General features: G+C 39.1%; 1 protein-coding gene across 1 annotated transcript in view; it reads right to left on the bottom strand.

Annotated features, from left to right (window-relative positions):
- The window catches only part of LRP2 (LDL receptor related protein 2), a 219,973-nt gene that overhangs the window by 133,323 nt on the left and 62,549 nt on the right, over positions 1 to 24,101 (bottom strand). Inside the window, exons 6-10 of the mRNA XM_049772881.1 lie at positions 9,151 to 9,261; positions 8,423 to 8,536; positions 6,565 to 6,681; positions 5,495 to 5,647; positions 4,855 to 4,974 (exon numbers count right to left, since the gene is read on the bottom strand). Of these exons, the coding sequence (XP_049628838.1) occupies positions 4,855 to 4,974; positions 5,495 to 5,647; positions 6,565 to 6,681; positions 8,423 to 8,536; positions 9,151 to 9,261 (615 nt within the window). The remainder of the gene's footprint in view (positions 1 to 4,854; positions 4,975 to 5,494; positions 5,648 to 6,564; positions 6,682 to 8,422; positions 8,537 to 9,150; positions 9,262 to 24,101) is intronic.

Raw genomic sequence — 24,101 nt, 5'->3', positions numbered from 1 at the left:
TGGAAACAAACAGAGATACCAAAGAACAGATGAATTACTGAAGTAACTTATTTAAATTAATTAATTAAAGTAGTATATTTTAAGGAATTAATATGAATTAATAAAAATAAACTACAGCATATATAATGGAATATATAATGGAATAATACTTGGCTATGAAAAAGAAAAATCTTGTCATCCACTGCTGTTCGGATGGAACTAGAGGACAATATGTTGAATGAAGTCAGAGGACAAATAGAGAACGAACACAGAATGTTCTTATGTGGAATATAGAGAAAGGGTAATGGATTTTATAAAACAGCTGGTGGTAACAGCCATTAAGAATTAGTTAGCCTGAAGAATGTAGAAATTACCCAAGTATTGGGGGTTGAGGGTTGAAAGTAGCTGAGGACATTGATGAATGAACACCTCCAGTAGTGTATGTAGAGTTGGAATTGCTATAGTTTAAAAAATTATTGGAGCTGGAGAGATAACACACTGGTAAGGTGTTTGCCTTGCATGCAGCCGACCTAGGGTGAACCCAGGTTCAATTCCCAGCATCCCATATGGCCCCTCAAGCTTTCCAGGAGTGCAGAGCCAAGAGTAACTATTGAGCATTGCTGGGTTTGAACCAAAAACCAAAAAATTATTGTTATTTAAGTTACTAAGAAAATTTCAATGATAACCATTTCTATCACAAGGGGAAAATGTACCTTATATGGTGCCAGGCATTAATGAGATGATCCTATATACAAATAAAAATATCAATATATTGTGTACTTGAAATTAATAATGCCAAAGGACATATAGCATTAAAAATAGTCCTGTTTTAAAATATGACATGCATGATAAAAAAAAAGGACTTGCAAGTATAAATGAAAAGCCCTCATTGATCAGCCTCTGTGCCCAAAAAGAAAGTTTCACCTGAAGCCTCACTTCAACAGAAATGAAAGGCCAAGGCATTTGCCCCCAATCTCCCACAATGTCATGACCTCACTGTGAATCCAAGTCTATGGCTAAGTTTTTCAAGTCAAAACAGTAACAGAGGTTCTGCTGTTGAGAATACCAAAGGCATAAGTAGGAACTCTTGTTCACATCCTTCTTAAAATAACCTAGATTACAATTTCTTTCAAACTTTGAACAAATACACTGTCACTATAATGGCTAAATGAGATTAAATAATTCATCATGGAAGAGTTAAATATTTATAATATTTATTATCAGTCCTGAGTGAAGACAAGAAGAATGAAGGTAGACTTCGGACCTTACCATGTAACTCAGAAGACCACCAAGCTTGGTGAGTCTAAACAGTAACATAGAAAACTAAACTAGAACCAACTACAGCCCAGTAAATCCTTAGACAATAATTTCAGTAACCCTATTGAAAGATATAAAAATCATTTAAAATTGTTTTGAAATTCAAGTAAGTTTTGATAATTCCATTTGCCTTTGTGTTAACAAACAATATGAAGTCAATTTGTTTGTGCCTGCAATGGGAAAAGGCCAGGGTGGTAGATGGGAAACTAGCGACAATGGTGAAGGAAGGATCACACTGGTGGTGGGATTGGGATTTAATGCCTGATACAAGTGTATTATGAACAACTTGGTAAATCGTGGTATTATAATAAAAGTTTTTTTTTGTCACATTGTTTTCCACTGCTCATTCCCAGCCTAATTTATCTTTCTCTTTTTTATACTTTTGATTCCTTATTTCCTTTTACCTATACATACTGCTTGGGCAATAAATCAAAACTCCCTAATTAGGTGCCCTTGGTCATCTGCAGTTCCATCTGGCTGTATGAATTCTACTATCTTAATGATCATGCTGTCCTAATCCTGCCCCACAATGTCATTAAATCAACAATAGCAAGTCCTGTCAATCAGAAACAACGACTCTGGGAAACAGCGTCAGTGGACTACAGAAGTTTCATGGCCAAGTCAATATTCTCAAAGGCAGATGATTTCATGTCAGAATTTCTCCATTTATTCTTCACTACCACCAAACTATTCACTGGAGAGCATGACAAAGATGATGAATGATGCATAAGTTCTAACACCTGAAGCCTCTGTAATGAGTCAGCCTTGCAGAAAATTACAGTTGTGCTGGGAGTATTTGCTGAATGGAAATGCTTGAAAGAATAAACTAAAACAATTTCGCTAAAAACTCAGCTGAAACATGTGTAACTAGTTTTATAATGCCATGTATTGAAACAAATGAATTCTTTACAAAGGAAGCAAAACACCAACTTCATTGAAGTAAATGTACATTTAGCTTCAAAACTCAGGAGCATGGGGCAGGAGGGGTGGTGCAAGCTGTAGGGCATTTGCCTTGCATGCACTAACCTAGGACAAACTGCGGTTCTATCCCCCGGCATCCCATATGGTCCCCCAAGACAGGAGCAATTTCTGAGTGCATAGCCAGGAATAACCCCTGAGCGTCACCAGGTGTGGCCCAAAAACAAACCAAAAAAATCCCAAAACAAAATAAAAACAAAACAAAACTCAAGAGTAAAGGATTCTTAAAGGACAGGAAAAGTCACAAACAAGGTCTCAGTCAGCAGAGGCAGGAGGACGTGAGGAATTTTACTTAAACAAAGGACAAAACATAGACCTTTAAGCATATCTACAAATGAAGTATCTTAAATTCCAAGCAAATGCTGATGAGGTTAAAAGATATTTATCATGGAATTTTAAACTAGTGCACTATTATAAGATTAAATTAACTCTGTTATGCTAGAAATCAAATGAATTCTATAAATCCTGAAACTTGTGCAAAATTCTGCAACTTTCCATATTATTGTCATTAGTAAGTAGGTCAAAAGGAAAGACTATGTGACAGAAATTTTCCATAGCTGAAAGAAAGAAAGAAAGAAAGAAAGAAAGAAAGAAAGAAAGAAAGAAAGAAAGAAAGAAAGAAAGAAAGAAAGAAAGAAAGAAAGAAAGAAAGAAAGAAAGAAAGAGAAGAAAGAAAGAAGAAAGAAAGAAAGAAAGAAAGGAAAGGAAGGAAGAAGAAGGAAGGAAGGAAGGAAGGAAGGAAGGAAGGAAGGAAGGAAGGAAGGAGGAAGGAAGGAAGAAAGAAAGAAAGAAGAAGGAAGGAAGGAAGGAAGGAAGGAAGGAAGGAAGGAAGGAAGGAAGGAAGGAAGGAAGGAAGGAAGGAAGAAGGAAGGAAGGAAGGAAGGAAGAAGAAAGAAAGAAAGAAGAAAGAAAGAGAAAGAAGAAAGAAAGAAAGAAGAAAGAAAGAAAGAAAGAAAGAAAAAAAGAAAAGAAAGAAGAAAGAAGAAAGAAAGAGAAAGAAAGAAAAAGAAAGAAAGAAAGAAAAGAGAAGAAGAAAGAAAGAAAGAAGAAAGAAAGAAGAAAGAAAGAGAAAGAGAGGAAGGAGGAGGAAGGAAGAAGAGAAGAAGAAGGAAGGAAGGAAGGAAGGAAGAAAGAAAGAAAGAAAGAAAGAAAGAAAGAAGAAAGAAAGAAAGAAAGAAAGAAAGAAAGAAAGAAAGAAAGAAAGAAGAAAGAAAGAAAGAAGAAAGAAAGAGAAAAGAAAGACAGAAAAAAAAGAAAGAAAGAAGAAAGAAAGAAAGAAAGAAAGAAGAAAGAGAGGAATGGAGGAAGGAAGGAAGGAAGGAAGGAAGGAAGGAAGGAAGGAAGGAAGGAAGGAAGGAAGGAAGGAAGGAAGGAAGGAAGGAAGGAAGGAAGGAAGGAAGGAAGGAAGGAAGGAAGGAAGGAAGGAAGGGGCTTGAACCATTAAGAAGCCTCTAACACTTGAAAATAAATTTTGAAGTTCATCACAAACATAGATATGAGAAAATCAGTCTAAGCACATGTGCACTCTGAGCCCATATGTCAGGCTGTGCACATGTATGTTGTCAGCCCATGCATGTGTTGTCTGCATGCATATGTCACCCAAATCTCCCCTTGAGATCTGTACTTTCTTAGTTTCATGCTGGGTTACCTACTGGGGCTCTGTGTCTTTGGAAAAACCCACACTCTTTCTTGAGTGAAATACTATCACTTCTCTTCACCCTCCTGTTCCTCAGAATTTTCAAATAAAACCTATTTAACTTCAAAAAAAAAAAAAAGAAAAGAAAAGAGAAAAGAAAAAGAAAATAGAGCTAGAAAAGTGTGTTATCGAAACTCAAATAGGGGGAAAAAATTCTTAAGAGGTTGTGGCTTGGCAAGACTAATTATGGATTCTGAAAGAATAAATGATTTTTTACTGAAAACTTGCCCATCAAGTTTCAAATGCAAGGCAGCCCAGCTCTAACTCCTCTTTGGGAGTGGAGAAGTGTGGTGTGGGAAAGGAGCAGGGAGGGTGATGACCAAACTTGTACTAATACTAATAAAATACTGTATTAATAAAATACTGTACCAGATTTTGAATCTTCAAAATTGTTTTGGCATTTGATGAGAAAATGAATCTCACTATTAATGTTCTCAAAAATATTGAGGAATAGAATTTGCCAAGAGATGTCAAGTGACAACTCCAATCCTGGATTTCTGGAAAGTTTGAACATACAGGAGACTTCCTTGATTCTTCCATCAAGGGGGTGATAAATCCTAAAAGAAGGGTTATCTTTGATGGATCTAAGGTAAAGTCTGTTACCAATGGCACTGAATCCCTTCTACTTCACAACTAGTGTGACACCAGCGTGGCTTCCAAGTACTAAAACAAACACAACTACCTGCCCAGCAGAGAGGTATGTGAATTGCTAGCACTGATTCTTCCTTTGCATAAAAATTATTCTGGTTCCTATAAGGTCTAGGTTGCCATTTTTTGTACATTCCACTTTTCCTACTCACAATTATAAGCTTCTTGTTGACCACGGAATCCTTTCATGCCTCAAAGATTGTAATAAAATCTGCATTTCTCACCATCCAACTTACCAATACAGTGATTGTTTGTTGTAGGGTCAATAGTAAAACCTGGAAGACAGTAGCACAATCCTCCACTTGGAGAACTTTGGCAATGGTATTCACAGTTTAAAGTATCACAAGCAATGGAACCTAAGGAGGGAAAGAGCAAGAACATTTTTCAGAGGCCAAACTGATAGCACAGCAGTAGTGAGTTTGCCTTGCACGCAGATGACCCAGGAAAGACCTGGGTTCAATCCCCAGCATCCCATATGGTCCAAACCAGGAGCGATTTCTGAGCACATAGCCAGGAGGAACTCTCTGCGCATCACTGGGTGTGACCCAAAAACCAAAGATAGATAAATTAAATTAAATAAAAAAATGAAACTGGGCTTCGACAACTGACTAGTCAATAAGATGTTTTAGTAAACATTTACTCTCCATGTAAAGTCATCTGGCCATCTGGGTAAGTCACTGAATTAGTTTTTCATCTTGGTATATGAGTGACTAGTCTAGACCAGAAGAACTAGAGAATAGTGAGACATACTCACCATTTGATTTAAGCCAGTAAGTGTTGAAACAGGTTATTATGCAAACTATCAAATAAGTACAGTTCTAAAAAAAAACAGATACACCTTCATCTGAACCTACTCAGCTAACTGACCATACTTACTACAAAATTTTCCAGCAGTCGTGTTGGTTTCATCAAATCCTCCAGGACAATCTATAATTCCATCACAAATTTTTCTTCTTGGAATGCATTTCATAGATTCTGGACAGGCCCATTCATCCCAAAAACATGTAGAATGAATATCATAAGAGCTTTCTGTTTGCAGAAAAAAATTACAGACATGCAGTCAGTGAAAACAACACAGTTTTAATCCACAAAATAAGAGATAAGACATGTAATATATAAGGTGTGAATATTAGTAATTCCTGATCTGCTAAATGTAGCTGGAAAGTGAAGGGAGAAAATATCACTGGCACCTTCATTCTCATAGAGCATTTAAAATTTTCCCCAAAGAATTTTATCTCAAAAATGTCCTATTTAATACATCAGACACAGTTAGAGCCACATTTGGAAATCAGAATTTAAAAATAAAACAAAAAGAAACTGTTACTAAAGCTTACTTCAACTAATTTTCACATAAAGTTCTTTCTATTTATTTATTTTTATTTTGTTTTGTTTTATTTTTAGGACACACCCAGCAGTGCTCAGGGTTACTCCTGGCTCTACACTCAAAAATTGCTCCTAGCAGGCTCGGGGGACCATATGGGATGCTAGGATTCGAACCACCGTCCTTCTGCATGCGAGGCAAATGCCCTAACTCCATACCATCTCTCTGGCCTCCATAAACTTCTTTTAAAGATGAAACTATCTAACATTAATCCCACATCCCTCTACTTGTTTTATACAGCCCACTTCCCAGTCTACTTGTTTTATACAGATAATTCTAGTTAAAATAGCTTTAACTTTAAACTTCAAAGGAAAAAAATCAGAATGATCTTTAGAAAAGAAAGGAACTATTTGCCCTATTTTGCTATAAGGATAGAAGGGTGGAAACTTAAATATTTGAGTTACAAGTATTTCACTAGTAAAATCACCTTACCCACAAACTAAGTTCCTTAAAATCAAAATTCAGACAACTGGTACAACTTGCTAGTCCCACAGATCATCTCTAGGAAGAAAAGTGAGACAACTAAAGTTCTAGAAAACCTCCCAAAATATTTTTCCTTCCTTACCACATCCATTTTCATCTTCACCATCTGCACAGTCCACTTTACCATCACAAATCATATGTTGACTAATGCAGGCACCAGTTTTGCAAGTGAACTCATGGCCTTTGCAGGTCGGAAAGTCTGGAAAAAATAAACAACTGTACTCCAAAGACACAAACAACATTAGCAAAATCAAAATTCTCAACTCAATACCTTAACTGGATTCCAGAAAACTGAAATTTCTGGGCCAATACCTTAAGTATCTTTAAAAAAAAAAAAAAGAAACATTCAAACTTCTTTTTTATTTTTTTCATTGATTGATTGGTTTTTGGGCCACACCCCACAATGCTCAGGGGTTGTTCTTGGCTCTTTGGTCAGAAATTGCTCCTGGCAGGCTCAATGATCACATGGGATGCCAGAATCAAACTGTGTTTGTCCAGGGTCAGCCACATGCAAGGCAAATGCCTTACCGCTGTGCTATCTCCCTGGCCACGAATATCTTAAGTATCTTAACAGACATTTTAGATGAATGGAAAGGAGAAAAGAAGAGGCGAATATGAAGAAAAGGCAACAGCAGCTTTGTTACCAGAAAGTAAATTCAGAAGCCAAGCTAATGGTTCCCAAGATGAAAAATAAGATAGTATGCTTGAGCCAGAGCTGATACAGGGTGTAAGATGCTTGCCTTACATGCAACTAACCCCATGTTTAACCCTAGCATTGCATTGTGCCCCCAAACCTTAAGCACTGCCAATAAAAGAATGATATGCTCTAGGGTGAACATAGAACAGAAAAGAAGGCATTTTCTTACTTTACCACAGCACTATGACTTTTATCTAGGACAAAATGATGTCCAGGTGCCAGAAATAAGTATAGCATGGTTTGTAGATGATCATGTTGAAATTCAAAATATTTTAAGGGTGAGTGAGATTGTATAGGGGTTAAGGTTTTTGTCTTGCATGTGGCTGACCCCAGTTATATTCCTGGCTCAAAATGGTCCCACAAGGTGACTGGCAATGCTAAATATGGTCTGGAGAATTCCCCAGAAGTTCAAGGATAAACCAAGAAGTCCCTGGCACCAAAGATTCTAAGCATATCCATCCTCAAGCTTTTATATTGACCCACAAGTCCAACTGGCAGAAAATTTCTGATGGGCTTTCGGTCTTCTAAGTGCTGCTTGAGAAATACATATATTTAGATAAAACAGATGTATATATGCATATATTTAACAGCCTTTAAGACATCAATACCAACCAATGAGAATGGTATGTGGAGAGTAAAATAAAAGGCATATATCCCCAATAATTAATGATTACTAAAAGCTGTGAACATAAGGACTTGATAAACTTATCTCAGAGATTTCAAACCACAATCTATTAAAATGAATGACAGAGATGTCAATAGGAAGATGAAGTTTGAAATGCAGGCAATAACATAAAAGGTAAAGTGGGGTTAAAAGGAAACTGCGGAGGCAACAAAAGCTCCCTAAACCACTATGAAACTTGTGGTACTCTCCAATTTAAGTGTGAAAGGAATTTCTAGGAAGAAAACTAAAAATAAAACTATTACTATTGCAGACCCACCTCTTTCTTTTAAGTGTTTCCTCATTCTACTATCAAGGTTATCAGACCCATTCCTGAGAGTCCAGTTACATAGGGCACTTTGTGTCTGTGTAGCCCAAGGAAAGAATGCAAACTGTCCATCAGCAACCCTTCAACTTCACACAGATCCTTGGAAGATAAAAGAGTGCTGAGGCACGTGCCTTGGGGCTAACATGATCTATTGGCTCCATCTACCACTAGGTATAGTGTCCTTCTGTTTAAAAGGTTGGGGTCAAAGGAAAACAATCTCAACAACATGACTCAGTATAAAGAAATCACCGTACTGCATGACTGTTCATCAGTGCCATCGTCACAATCTTGCTCATGGTCACAGACTACTACTGGTGAGAAGCACCGGTTACCATCACAAAGGAAATAACCAGGAAGGCAATGATTAGCTAGAACAAAGAGAAAAAACAAAGAGAATTTCAATTCTATGGCAACCACATATTTTCAAATATCGCCTCTGTCTTCTTTATAAAGAGATTCTTTTTTCGCCCACAGTTATAAAATTGTCAATGATTGAGTTTGAGTTATACAGTATCCAAAACCCATCCCTTCTCCAGTGCATATTTTCAGTCTCTAATGACCCCAGTTTCCTCCAGCCCATCTCTGCCTTCTCTCTCTCTCTGTCTCTCTCTGTCTCTCTGTCTCTCTCTGTCTCTCTCTCTGTCTCTCTCTCTGTCTCTCTCTCTGTCTCTCTCTCTCTCTCTCTCTCTCTCTCTCTCTCTCTCTCTCACGTGGTCCCTTCTCTTCCCTAACCACACTCCCCAACTCTTTGTGCCAAACTTCCTTTATTAGTATTTTCTTAATGTATTGGCAAATGTTTACCAACCAGTTCTCAGCACCAAAAAGTGCACCTATTTGTAATATTAGCCAATTTTTGTTGTGTAAAATCCCCCATCTGGCTGATTTAAAGATTTCAATAAAATAATCAAATATAAATCTGAGTGCTATACCATAGTCAGTCTAAATCTATATATGACTGTGTATGTTCATATGGTCTACTTACTACAGTTGTTTTCATCAGATGAATCCCTGCAATTGATGACTCCATCACATTTCTGACTGGTATTGTAGCAGGCACCATTATCACAAGTAAGCTGCTCACAAATTTTGTAATCTAAAAAATATGGAAATAACATGCATATCTTAAATTAGACATTCCTCAAAAAAATATCAATGAAACACATATAGTTGCATCAAGAACAGAGACATGCGCCTGGAGAGATAGCACAGCGGCGTTTGCCTTGCAAGCAGCCGATCCAGGACCAAAGGTGGTTGGTTCAAATCCCATGGTCCCTCGTGCCTGCCAGGAGCTATTTCTGAGCAGATAGCCAGGAGTAAACCTGAGCACCACAGGGTGTGGCCCAAAAACCCAAAAAAAAAGAATAGAGACATGGGGCTGGAGAGATAGCATGGAGGTAAGGCGTTTGCCTTGCATGCAGAAGATCGGTGGTTCAAATCCCAGCATCCCATATCGTCCCCCGAGCCTGCCAGGAGCGATTTCTGAGTGTAGAGCCAGGAGTAACCCCTGAGCACTGCCAGGCGTGACCCCCCCCCAAAAAAAAGAATAGAGACATGTTGAGGGTAGAGTGATAGTAAAACAAATAGGGCATTTGACTAGGTACAGTATCACATAAGTGTGGTCTGCAGCATCCCATATGGTCTCCTTGAGCACTGTCAGTAATTCCTGAGTATAGAGCTAGGAACAACTCTTAAGCATTGCAGGATGATGTAGCAAATAAAAAGTTCCTCAAGATCATGCAAAGTAGGTAAGAGATAGTAATAAATAATGACAAAAATATAAATGACACACTATGCCAAGCATTCATGCAGGCTGTGTAAGACTGCATCAAAAGAGATCTGGGAGCCAAAATATGTCCACTCTGAAGTTACTTGCAAGCTCAGAGTGAAGAATGGAAAGAAATTTAGCTTGTTTCAGGGTGGGTGGAGGGAAAGAACCTGCACACATTACTACAAATATTATACAAGGTAACAAATATACTTGAGCACATGCTTAGGGGACTAAAGAGCTATGCCTCATAGGGCATCACAGCTGGTCTAGAAGTCTCCAGGAGTAGATACCACTAATAACATTTCACTCTGTTTTATGTTTGTTCTCTTATTGATTTATTTATGTTCTCTATGGCACACTCCCATGTTCAAACTTCTCAAGGTAAAAAGACCTAAAAAGACAATGTTTAGAAACATTGCACTTTGGAAAGTGGAACATGTTACTATAGCACAAATAACTGTTACCGCATAGTGGATATATGCTCATTCATGACTGTTAATCAGATACAAAACCTGATTTTTGTAAGTCCCAGTGGGAAAATGAGATTGACCGTGTTGCTTTCAGGAGAAAGATGCTCTCAGCACACATGTGTTGGCCTATGTGACTATACACATGTATGTTTCCAGCCTGTGCACATGGTGCTTGTAATAATGTAATCTACAACTCCTTTATTGAGATGTGTACTTTCAGACTGGGAACAAACACCCTATGCTGCCCCACCTTCAAAAATAAAATAACTGTAAGCCTCTCCTTGATGATGACTTTTTAAGTTGATCTATTTTTGTTTATAACACCAAGATACACAATACTGCTGATAAAAGGGTTTCATGCAGACAACGTTCCAATTACCAGACCTTCTAGAATGTCCACTTCCCATTGTCTCAGAACCTTCTATCAAACTCCATGCTATTCTTGCCTCCCACACTGTCTTCCCACAAAGATAAGCTAAGTTCTTTAGAACAGTTCTCAGCTTCTTATGCCTTTGGCCATTTGCTATTCTCTTAGCATTTGCAATTATATTCCACATGAGAGATGTCATTATATATCTGCCACTACTCCATCTGAGTAGTTTCACTAAACAAGATACATACTCAAGACCCATCCAGTTGCATATAGTAGCCAATTGCATGATTTCATCTTTTCTTTTAGTTAAGTAGTATCTGAGTAGTATCCCATTGTATAAATATATCACAATTTCTATATGGTCATCTTTTCCTGAATATTGAAATTATTTTCATATTTGCCAGTATCTAGGGCTTTAATAAACATAAGAATATAAATGTATTATTTAGAATAGTGGCTTGAAGTCCTTGATCTTTTTTTACTTTATTTATTGCAGATTTCTTCACTTCTCTGAAACTCTCTAGTGACTAGTGTCTAGTAACTTTTTAAGAAAAACTATTCATGTGATATATTTTTTGAATATCTGAATATCAGACAGTGTTCATTTTACTTTCTATCTTGACTACTTATTGGGGGAAAACTGAAGGGTGAAAATAATTAAAATATTATCTATATTATATATAATAATATACAATATAATTATTATATATAATATATAAAATAATAATTATAATACTGCAAAGATTTAAAGGCTTTGCTACATTATCCAGTGTTGAGAACACACATCTGGTACCATACAAAGTATCATTTGTATATGTTTGATGTATTTTAGGTTGTTATTGTTAAGAACCATTAGGTGTGGTTGCTGAGAACAGAGACAAAACTAAGTCCTGAACACAGAGTGTAACCCAGAACAAACCAAAAAAAAAAACCCATCTATTTAAAATTTATAGGAATATATATATGCTTCACATAATGCTTTGGATAGTCCCAAAGTCTTAAAAGCAAGTGCAGCACACAAAATGCTCTACTGAAATTATTTAAATTTGTAGCACTGCACACAATAGTCAAATATAGAAACAGCCACTGTGTCCAGGAACAGATAAGTAGATAAAGAATTGTGACTATATATACAATGGACTCTATTCAACCTGAGAGAGAGCTCAGTGGGCTGGAATGTGTGCTTTGCATGGACATGGATGACATATAGTCTCCCCCCAAGCATCACCAGAAATTGCCACTGAGAATTACCAGGTGTGGGCTAAAAATGAAAACAAACAAAGGTGAAATCCTACAGGTCAGTGCATCTTGAATAAAACTAAAAAGTTTCATGTTAATAAAAGTGAGTCACAAATACAGGCAGGGGTGGGATTAAGGGAGGGGGGCATTGGTGGTGGGAATGTTGAACTGGTGAAGGGGGTGTTCTGTTAATAACTGAAACCCAACTACAATCGTGCTTGTAATCATGGTGCTTAAATAAAGAGTTTATATTTAAAAAATGTGAGTCAAAGAGCATAAAAGCCGGCTATCCTTTGCAAAAGCTGGCTCCCTGTGTGTGACACCAGGCGGGGAAAATCCGCGAAAGTACACCGGCCCAGTGGGGCTCAGCTGTGAAAGACTGTGAGTGTGACCTGTCTATGTCTGTCTACTGTCCTCTTGCGTGAAACTCTTGCGAGTGGGGCAAAAAGAGCCTCCAGAAACCTCGCTCGCCCAGACGCCATTTTCAGGGAGGGACTTCAGAGCATAAAAACCGGCTATCCTTTGCAAAAGCTGGCTCCCTGTGTGTGACACCAGGCGGGGAAAATCCGCGAAAGTACACCGGCCCAGTGGGGCTCAGCTGTGAAAGACTGTGAGTGTGACCTGTCTATGTCTGTCTACTGTCCTCTTGCGTGAAACTCTTGCGAGTGGGGCAAAAAGAGCCTCCAGAAACCTCGCTCGCCCAGACGCCATTTTCAGGGAGGGACTTCAGAGCATAAAAGCCGGCTATCCTTTGCAAAAGCTGGCTCCCTGTGTGTGACACCAGGCGGGGAAAATCCGCGAAAGTACACCGGCCCAGTGGGGCTCAGCTGTGAAAGACTGTGAGTGTGACCTGTCTATGTCTGTCTACAGTCCTCTTGCGTGAAACTCTTGCGAGTGGGGCAAAAAGAGCCTCCAGAAACCTCGCTCGCCCAGACGCCATTTTCAGGGAGGGACTTCAGAGCATAAAAACCGGCTATCCTTTGCAAAAGCTGGCTCCCTGTGTGTGACACCAGGCGGGGAAAATCCGCGAAAGTACACCGGCCCAGTGGGGCTCAGCTGTGAAAGACTGTGAGTGTGACCTGTCTATGTCTGTCCACTGTCCTCTTGCGTGAAACTCTTGCGAGTGGGGCAAAAAGAGGCTCAGAGGAACACGGCCGCTCCGCTTCGCTACGCGGCCGTGCACTCTTTCTAAGGAAAGAACTCCATTGCAACAAGAAGGAAAAATCACACTAAGAACGGCGCTATATCACAGAAGCAAACATTTCTCTCTGGACTGTCTTCTCTGTTACATGCTCGGGCCTAAGATTTGACCCAGTGTGAGGCTTCATCCACGGAGGACTCCCCTCCCTTAGAGGCAAGTCAGCCCATCCAGAAAGGGAGGAGCCAGAGGAGTGTGCTGCCTACATCATATAGACAATGAATACCACTACAACACGTAGAAAAACCCACAATACAAATGTGACAATGGGGAAACAGCGCAGGCCAGCATCAGACATAGAGAATGAAGATGACAATTCTGAGGACCAGATAATGACTGAACAACTAATCAACCTCTCAGATAAGGACTTTAGACTAGCAATATGGAAGGTGCTCAACAGACTCCAAGAAACCATGGATCGAGTTGAACAGAACACTAATAAGAACCAAGAAAATATGAAGGCAGAAATGACAAAACTCCAAACTGAAATAACATGTCAACTAACAGGCCTGAAAAACTCAGTAAACGAAGTGAATGACAAAATGGATAAGCTCTGGGACAGGGTATCAGAAGCTGAGAATAGACTTGGTGCTGTGGAAGATGAGATACATAACAATTCCATACAGCAGGAGAGATTGGACAAAAAACTTAAAGCAAATGAGCAGACAATGGAAAAATTAGTCAAAGAATGGGAACAGACGAAAATAGAAGTCTATGATAAGATCAACAGAAACAACTTAAGAATCATTGGAGTCCCAGAGACCCAGGAAGAAAATTTCCAGGAAGAATCAATGGTCAAGAACATCATTAAAGAGAAACTCCCAGAGCTAAAGAATATATGTGATCAAATCCTGCATGCCCGAAGAGTACCAACCAAAAGAGACCCCAGAAAAACCACCCCAAGACACATCCTAGTCACAATGACAAATCCCACAGATAGAGACAGAATTCTGAAAACAGCAAGATCAAAAGGGGAAATCATGTTCAAGCAAGCTTCCCTGAGATTTACAGCAGACCTGTCACCAGAAACGCTCAATGCCAGAAAGCAGTGGTGGGATATTGTGACAAGACTGAATGAAATGAATGCTTCACCCAGAATACTATACCCAGCAAAACTCACTTTCCGGTTTGATGGAAGAATACATGGTTTCACAGACAAAAAACAGCTCAGAAACTTCACAGACACAAAACCAGTCTTAAGAGAAAAACTGAAAGACCTAATCTAAGACAAGACTACCCAAAAGACACACCAAATTTTGAAATAAAGATGGCGTTAAATCCCAGGACAATTCTTTCTCTCAACGTCAATGGACTAAATGCACCAGTTAAGAGACACAGAGTGGCTAAATGGATCAAAAAACTCAATCCAACCTTCTGCTGCCTACAAGAAACGCACCTGAATAGTCAGAACAAACATAGACTCAAAATAAAAGGCTGGAGAAAAGTTATCCAAGCAAACAACACCCATAAAAAAGCTGGAGTGGCCATACTAATATCAGATAATGCAAACTTTATACTCAGGAAGGTTGTAAGGGACAAAGACGGACATTTTATATTAATCAAGGGGTACGTAGAGCAGGAAGAATTCACTCTCCTAAACATATATGCACCGAATGAGGGGCCAGCAAAATATTTAATACAACTGCTGACAAATCTGAAAAATAATATCAACAACAACACAATAATTGTGGGGGACCTAAACACGGCTTTGTCAACACTGGACAGGTCAACCAGACTGAAACCCAACAAGAATATACTAGACCTGAGGAGAGAAATGGAAGAAAGAGGCCTAGTGGATATATATAGGACACTCCATCCCCAGAAACCTGGATACACATTCTTCTCCAATGTACATGGGACATTCTCCAGGATAGACTACATGCTGGCACATAAAACATACCTCCATAAGATCAAGAGGATAGAAATTTTGCAGACTACCTTCGCTGACCACAAGGCTCTGAAATTATTTGTGAACTCCAAAGGGACTCAGAAGAAACACTTTAACACCTGGAAGTTAAACAGCCTCATGCTCAATAACCAGTGGGTCCAAGATGAAATCAAGGAGGAAATAAAAAGGTTCCTGGAAACAAATGACAATAAAGACACAAACTCTCAGAACTTATGGGACACAGCAAAAGCAGTACTGAGAGGAAAATTTATAGCTTTGCAAGCACACATCAGGAAGGAAGAAGGAGCTTACCTGAGTAGCTTAATGACACAGCTAATAGAACTAGAAAATGCTCAACAAAAGGACCCAAGAACAGGAAGACAGAAGGAAATAACAAAGCTGAGAGCAGAAATCAACGAAGTGGAAACTCAAAAAACAATCCGAAAGATCAACGAAAGCAGAAGTTGGTTCTTTGAAAAAATAAACAAGATTGATAGACCACTGGCAAACCTAACAAAGAAAGAGAGAGAGAGAAACTTGATAACTCGTATCAGGAATGAAAAAGGAGAGATCACTACTGATATGACAGAGATTCAAAGGGTAATCAGAAACTACTTTGAAAAACTCTACGCCACTAAAAATGAGAACCTGGAAGAAATGGATAAATTCTTGGACTCTTATAATCTTCCACGGTTGAAGGAAGAGGATGTAGCATATCTAAACACCCCCATCACCATTGATGAAATTAAAACAGTAATCAAATGTCTGCCGAAAAACAAAAGCCCAGGTCCAGATGGATTCACTAATGAATTCTATCAAACTTTCCAAGAGGAACTACTGCCAATCTTGGCAAGACTCTTTCATGAAATTGAACAAACAGAAACACTTCCAAATAGCTTTTATGAAGCCAACATCACCTTGATACCTAAACCAGACAGAGACGCTACCAAAAAAGAAAATTACAGACCAATATCACTGATGAATGCAGATGCAAAGATCCTCAACAAAATCCTGGCAAATAGGATTCAATGCCTCGTTAAGAAGATCATCCACTACGATCAAGTAGGTTTCATCCCAGGAATGCAAGGCTGGTTTAACATCCGTAAATCTATCAACATAATACACAACATCAATAACAAGAAAAATAAAAACCACATGATCATATCAATAGATGCAGAGAAAGCATTTGATAAGGTCCAACACCCATTCTTGATCAAAACTCTCAGCAAGATGGGAATGGAGGGAACCTTTCTCAATATAGTGAAGGCCATCTACCACAAGCCAGTGGCAAATATTATCCTCAATGGAGAAAAACTGAAAGCCTTCCCTCTAAATTCTGGCACAAGACAAGGCTGTCCTCTCTCACCACTCCTATTCAACATAGCACTGGAAGTACTTGCTATAGCGATTAGGCAAGAAAAGGATATCAAGGGAATCCAGATAGGAAAGGAAGAAGTCAAGCTCTCACTGTTTGCAGATGACATGATACTCTACTTAGAAAACCCTAAAGACTCTATCAAAAAGCTTCTAGAAACAATAGACTCATATAGCAAGGTGGCAGGCTACAAAATTAACACACAAAAATCAATGGCCTTTCTATACACCAACAGTAATAAAGAAGAAATGGACATTAAGAAAACAACCCCATTCACAATAGTACCACACAAACTCAAATATCTTGGAATCAACTTGACTAAATATGTGAAGGACCTATACAAAGAAAACTATAAAACTCTGCTCCAAGAAATAAGAGAGGACACACGGAAATGGAAACACATACCCTGCTCATGGATTGGCAGGATTAACATCATCAAAATGTCAATACTCCCCAAGGCATTATACAGATTTAATGCCATCCCTCTAAAGATACCCATGACATTCTTCAAAGAAGTGGATCAGACACTTTTGAAATTCATTTGGAACAATAAACACCCTCGAATAGCTAAAGCAATCATTGGGAAAAAGAATATGGGAGGAATTACTTTTCCCAACTTTAAACTGTACTACAAAGCAACAGTTATCAAAACAGCATGGTATTGGAATAAGGATAGGTCCTCAGATCAGTGGAATAGGCTTGAATACTCAGAAAATGTTCCCCAGAGATACAACCATCTAATTTTTGATAAAGGAGCAGGAAATCCTAAATGGAGCAGGGAAAGCCTCTTCAACAAGTGGTGTTGGCACAATTGGATAGCCACTTGCAAAAAATTAAACTTAGACCCCCAGCTAACATCATGTACAAAGGTAAAATCCAAATGGATTAAAGACCTCGATATCAGCCCCAAAACCATAAGATATATAGAACAGCACATAGGCAAAACACTACAGGACATTACAGGCATCTTCAAGGAGGAAACTGCACTCTCCAAGCAAGTGAAAGCAGAGATTAACAGATGGGAATATATTAAGCTGAGAAGCTTCTGCACCTCAAAGGAAATAGTGCCCAGGATACAAGAGCCACCCACTGAGTGGGAGAAACTATTCACCCAATACCCATCAGATAAGGGGCTAATCTCCAAAATATACAAGGCACTGACAGAACTTTACAAGAAAAAAACATCTAACCCCATCAAAAAATGGGGAGAAGAAATGAACAGACACTTTGACAAAGAAGAAATACGCATGGCCAAAAGACACATGAAAAAATGTTCCACATCACTAATCATCAGGGAGATGCAAATCAAAACAACGATGAGATACCACCTCACACCCCAGAGAATGGCACACATCACAAAGAATGAGAATAAACAGTGTTGGCGGGGATGTGGAGAGAAAGGAACTCTTATCCACTGCTGGTGGGAATGCTGTCTAGTTCAACCTTTATGGAAAGCGATATGGAGATTCCTCCAAAAACTGGAAATCGAGCTCCCATACGATCCAGCTATACCACTCCTAGGAATATACCCTAGGAACACAAAAATACAATACAAAAACCCCTTCCTTACACCTATATTCATTGCAGCTCTATTTACCATAGCAAGACTCTGGAAACAACCAAGATGCCCTTCAACAGATGAATGGCTAAAGAAACTGTGGTACATATACACAATGGAATATTATGCAGCTGTCAGGAGAGATGAAGTCATGAAATTTTCCTATACATGGATGTACATGGAATCTATTATGCTGAGTGAAATAAGTCAGAGAGAGAGAGAAAAACGCAGAATGGTCTCACTCATCTATGGGTTTTAAGAAAAATGAAAGACACCCTTGTAATAATAATTTTCAGACACAAAAGAGAAAAGAGCTGGAAGTTCCAGCTCACCTCAGGGAGCTCACCACAAAGAGTGATGAGTTTAGTTAGAGAAATAACTACATTTTGAACTGTCCTAATATTGAGAATGTATGAGGGAAATGTAGAGCCTGTTTAGGGTACAGGCGGGGGTTGGGTGGGGAGGAGGGTGATTTGGGACTTGGGTGATGGGAATGTTGCACTGGTGATGGGTGGTGTTCCTTTTATGACTGAAACCCAAACACAATCATGTATGTAATCAAGGTGTTTAAATAAAAAAAAAAATTAAAAAAAAAATAAAAAAAAAAATAAATAAAGTTCTAAAAAATTAAAAAAAAAAAAAAATGTGAGTCAAAGGGAGAGAAATGATTTCATTCATACTAAGTAAAAACAAACACAGTAAAAGTCAAAGAAATAGTACACTGAGTCAGATGCCACCCCTGCTTCAATTCCCTGGCATCATGTATGGTTCCTGTAGCCTCACCAGGAATCATTCCATATGCACTTGAGTAAGCCCTGAGTACTTCCAGGTGTGTCCCGTCCAAAAAAAAAAAAATAGTAAGGGAATATTACAAAGGCAAATCATAACAGAGCCAAGAGTCTTTTAGAACTGAGATTGCTAAGTGTGGATTGGGAATGAGAGAATTCTGGGACTCAGAGAGGACACAGACAATTGTGAAGGCATGATGCATGCAATCTGACAGCAGGCCACTTTTTTTTCTGAAACATTAATATGAATTATATGGTAAAAAATAATGTAAATAGAGGCCGGAGAGATAGCATGGAGGCAAGGAGTTTGCCTTTCATGCAGAAGGTCATTGGTTCAAATCCCAGCGTCCCATATGGTCCCCCGTGCCTGCCAGGAGCTATTTCTGAGCAGATAGCCAGGAGTAACCTCTGAGCACTGCCGGGTGTGGCCCAAAAACCAAAAAAAAAAAAAAAAAAAAAAAAAAAGTAAATACTGGTGTCATTAAGTGCTTAAATTCCAAAGAACCATTTATATAATTTAAAATGAAAGGCCAAGGCTGAAGAGACAGTATAACCACTATACCCTCTCAAGCTTATTAAACAGGGACAGTTCCCTGTCCCTCAGACCATTGGAAGGCCAGACTATTGTTTTTAAAAATAAAAAAAATGACCAAGGGACTGAAGTGATAGTGCAAAGGTATGGCGTTTGTCTTACACACTACTGACCCAGGATGGACCTTGGTTTGATCCCTGGCGTCCCAGATAGTACCCACAAGCCAGGAGGGATTTTTGTGCCTATAGCCAGGAGTAACTCCTGAACATCACCAGGTGTGCCTGCCCCCCAAAAAACTGAACAAATTTCTATGCACATTACACATACCTTATTTTGAAATAAAATGGGAACAAATTCAATATTTAAAATAAAGAACAAGTAAAGTTAAATCAACGAACTTACCAGTATTTTAACTACGGCCCTGCTTTTGATGGGCAGAGGTTGAAGACCCCTTGCGCAAGACTGAGAGGAGGAGTCGAGAGACAGGGAAGGAGGGGAGTCAGAGAGTGTACCACATCCGACACATGCACACTGAGGGCCAGGATGAGTCAACTGCTAAGCAGGACAGGCAGTAGCACCAAAAACACCCATCAGGGCTGCATAAATGTCCTTAGCAGGCTGCATGTGGCCCATGGGCCATAGTTTGAGGACCCTTGGTATAGTCGGTAGGGTGCTTGCCTTGCACGCAACAAACCAGGTTTTGATCCCCAACATCCCAAGGGGTTCCTCAAGCACTACTAAGAGTGATTCCTCAGTGATAAGCCAGGACTAAGTCCTGAGTCTCTCCAGGTGCAGACCAAAATCCAAAAAAATAAAAAATAATATTAAATTTTAAAATGAAAGGCACTTTAAAATAGCTAAGGATCAAGGTGTAGTTCTGTAGTGGAGTACTTACCTCGCATATGTGAAGCCCTAGGCTTGACCCAAACTGAAAATTAATTAAATGGCTAGCTTACCATCTTTTCTACACTTTATAAAAATAGCCTAGAAAAATAAGTTAGTGCTTAGATATGTTTCCTTTTCACTTCTTGAGATGGTATGGGTCGCAAATGCAAAGGGTCTCAGGACTGTTCATTAATTTTACCCTTTAAAAGATACTGAATGATGGGGCTGGAAAGATAGCACAGCGGTAGGGCGTTTGCCTTGCACGCAGCTGATCCAGGACGGACAGTGGTTTGAATCCCGGCACCCCATACGGTCCCCTGGCCTGCCAGGAGTGATGTCTGAGTGCAAGAGCCAGGAGTAAACCCCTGCCATAAATCTGCTGTAAATCCACTGCCGAATGTGACCCAAAAACAAAAACAAACAAACAAACAAAAATCTGAATGCCAGCTGAGTCCTGCTAGCATTTCCCATCCTCCCCCACAAATCAGTCAGTATGTTATCTAGTCTTCAAGAGCAGCAGCAAGTAGAAAAGAAATTTTAGGAAGGCCAGCTCTTTCAAACAGATAAGCTATCAATCTGGAAGTAAATTTATTTGGGCTACCTTATTCAAGGTAAATAATGGCAGATATGAAAGATCAGGACAAATATACTAGGCGAATCCTTTATTCTCAGCATCCTGTTTTTTAAGAACAAGTGCCATAAAACTAAGAAGGAAAGAATGGAAACAGTAACCTGGCTGACATAACTCAATGTTTACTGACAAAGCTCATTCCTCCCAACAAACAAGGCCAGCTTGATGTCTTCAGAGAGAGGACTGTGTGGTTCAGAGGTCAGTAGGTTGACGTTAGGCAATGAGGATGAACAGCTATCCTGTCTCCATCCACATTGATTATTGAGTTCTCCCCTCTCCATCCCTGCACACTTTAAACATGGACCTGAAGCGTATGTCTGCCATAAAGAATTCAAAATTACTCCTCTCACTAAACTGAAAATATTCCAAAATAGTAAGGCCAAAGAGATAGCCTACCAGATAAGGCACATATTTCACATGTAGTTTACCCAGATTTGATGCAATACATCACATAATAGACTCCCTAGCCCTTTCAGGACTGATCCCTGAGCACAAATCCAGCAAGGAATAAGTACAAAAAACCTGCCCTCCCACCAAAGAAAAAAAGAAAAAAGTGTCAAAAGTCTGTGATCAATGAACAAAGAAATAGCAAATTCTATGTCTGAAAGATTTATATTCTTGAAGAAAAAAATATTTCTATCCCAACTAATATATTCCAGGAAATGGAATGTTGCAATTCTTTGAGTTTCTCAATGGTGATTATCTAAAATCCTATTGTTTGTTTACTTATTTGCTTCTTAAGTCTGAATCTAATAGTGTAGACCTTTTCACATGGAACAAATCCATCATGTCATTGAAATTTCCTGCAAGGTTGTAAATAAAGGGAAAGTATAATAAGAAAAGAGGTGATGAACAAGATTCCAGAGAAATGCATCCTCTCAAGTGTTTGTCCAAATGAAAAGATGGACAAATAACTAGGTATCACCTCAGACTTCATGTAAAATTGCTATCAAGGCAGATCTTCATGCCCCCTCTTCATTTCTTACTATCTCCAAATTCCAAATGACACTTATTTTTGTCATCCACCTCAAATTGGGAACTACCCCTTAAACACTTATACATACTTTTCAAGTTATTTATTGTAATTTTTTGCCAAAGACTTGGTTTGGAGGTAAAATTTTCTTGCTCTAGTTCTGTCTACATAGTACAAGAGGAAGGTGGTTTGGAAAACCTGTGAGCCTCTCATTCATTTTAGGGCAGAATGAGATTAAAATATTAAGCATTTATTACTCAAAGAGGAAAGATGTCAACAAATTCTAGTCTCATAATTTTTTTGTGTGTGGTTTTTGGGTCACACCCGGCAGTGCTCAGGGGTTATTCCTGGCTCCATGCTCAGAAATTGCTCCTGGCAGGCACGGGGGACCATATAGGACGCCGGGATTCGAACCAATGACCTTCTGCATGAAAGGCAAATGCCTTATCTCCATGCTATCTTTCCAGCCCTAGTCTCATGATTTACCAAAATGACTAAAAATAAAAGAACCTAGAAAACTAGGTGCATTGTGTAGTTATTGTAAGCACAAGTCTAAGGACACTTTATTTTTATGTGTGGTAATATTTCGGGGTGGGGAGCACATTGCATTGCAAATCCTGACCAAAGAGAAAAGCATGCAATAGAAATTCAGCACCCTGGAAAGAGAAAACAAATGAATTCAAACAGAAGTCCCCCAACAGAAAAAAAAATTACTATCTGGTTTTCCTCAGCTGGCTACTCTGAATGACTGGGTTCCAAGTCCCAAAGCCTCTGTGGTCTCTATCTGTCGTAAGCTGACCCTAAGTCCTGACTTAGAAAGGTAACTCCAAGGTTGGCCTCAAATATTTTGGGATCTATATCACCTCTCTCTTCCCCTATACAGAAATAGCACCAAAGGAAGTTTAACATAGTTCTCAATTCCTTAAAAAAAAAATCAAAAGTGGGGCAGGAGAGATAGCATGGAGGTAAGGTGTTTGCCTTTCATGCAGAAGGATGGTGGTTCGAATCCTGGCATCCCATGTGGTCCCCTGTGCCTGCCAGGGGCGATTTCTGAGCCTAGAGCCAGGAGTAACCCCTGAGCACTGCTGGGTGTGACCCAAAAACTAAAAAAAAAAAAAAATCAAAAGTTATTTTGCTCTTCAAACCCATGTTCTAGGGCCGGAGAGATAGAGCGGGTAGGGCGTTTGCCTTGCATGCAGCCCATCCATGATGGGCGATGGTTTAAATCCCTGCATCCCATATGGTCCCCCGAGCCTGCCAGGAGCGATTTCTGAGAGCAGAACCAGGAGTAACCCCTGAGCACCACCAGGTGTGACTCAAAAACTAAAAAAAAAAGCACCAAATCCATGTTCTCCCTTGAACATGTATCTTGTTTGTCTCTGTTTCTTTGCAGCCTGTGTTCTCTCTTTCTTTCTCTCATCTTTCATTTTTGTAAGTGAGTTTCAAATAAAAAAATTATCTTGAAATAAAATTAAAGGTTCACATGAGGCATGAATATAGGAATAACTGAGCAACAAGAAGAAAAATGCTCAAGGAATACAGAAATAAAATAGATGCTTTCTTGTAAATGAAGAAAAAAAATTTAAAGGCTGGAGAAAAAAAGTCCAGTGGATAAGGCATTTGATTCGTATGATGCCAACCCAGATTCATTACCTGGCACCCCAACTACTGCCAGGAGTAACTCTTGAGAGCAGAGCCAGGAGTAGCCCCTGAGTATCTATAAGTATGACATCCCCCCACCAAATTTTTGAGTATGCAACAGATTTAGTATTTTGGTAAAATTTTAATAATTTGATTCTATTTAGGAGAAGTTATGGAACTATATATTGTTTGTTTGTTCATTTAATTGCCGCAAAATGTGGGAGGAGTGGAAAGTTGGCATGTTTTTATTCTCTTTGTTTTATGGTGCCAGAAATTAAAAGCAGGGCCTCCTCACACATAAGCAGGCGCTCTACCTCTGAGATTTAGCCCAAGACCTGCTATATGTCTTCATTAAAGGTCACAGTGCTTTTTTTTTAGTCTCCTATCTCTTCCTTGGGGTTATCACCAGTGACCCATCTTGGCAGAACAAACAAGTAAAGTCTAACTGTGGAGACAAGAAAACTAAGCTCCAGAATTACAGGTTGCAATCACAGCAAGAAATGAGTGTAGCTTATTTCTCAACTGGGGACCTAGCCCCTGATAATTTAAGGGCTCATCGGTAAATCATTGGTGAATGATTATTAGTACCCTAGCAGTCAGTAAATTGAGAGTGC

This window comes from Suncus etruscus, chromosome 5 (assembly GCF_024139225.1).
Source record: "Suncus etruscus isolate mSunEtr1 chromosome 5, mSunEtr1.pri.cur, whole genome shotgun sequence".
Lineage (NCBI taxonomy): Eukaryota > Metazoa > Chordata > Mammalia > Eulipotyphla > Soricidae > Suncus > Suncus etruscus.
The sequence above is the reverse complement of the archived record's forward strand: the minus strand, read 5'-3'. Positions and strand labels throughout refer to the sequence as shown.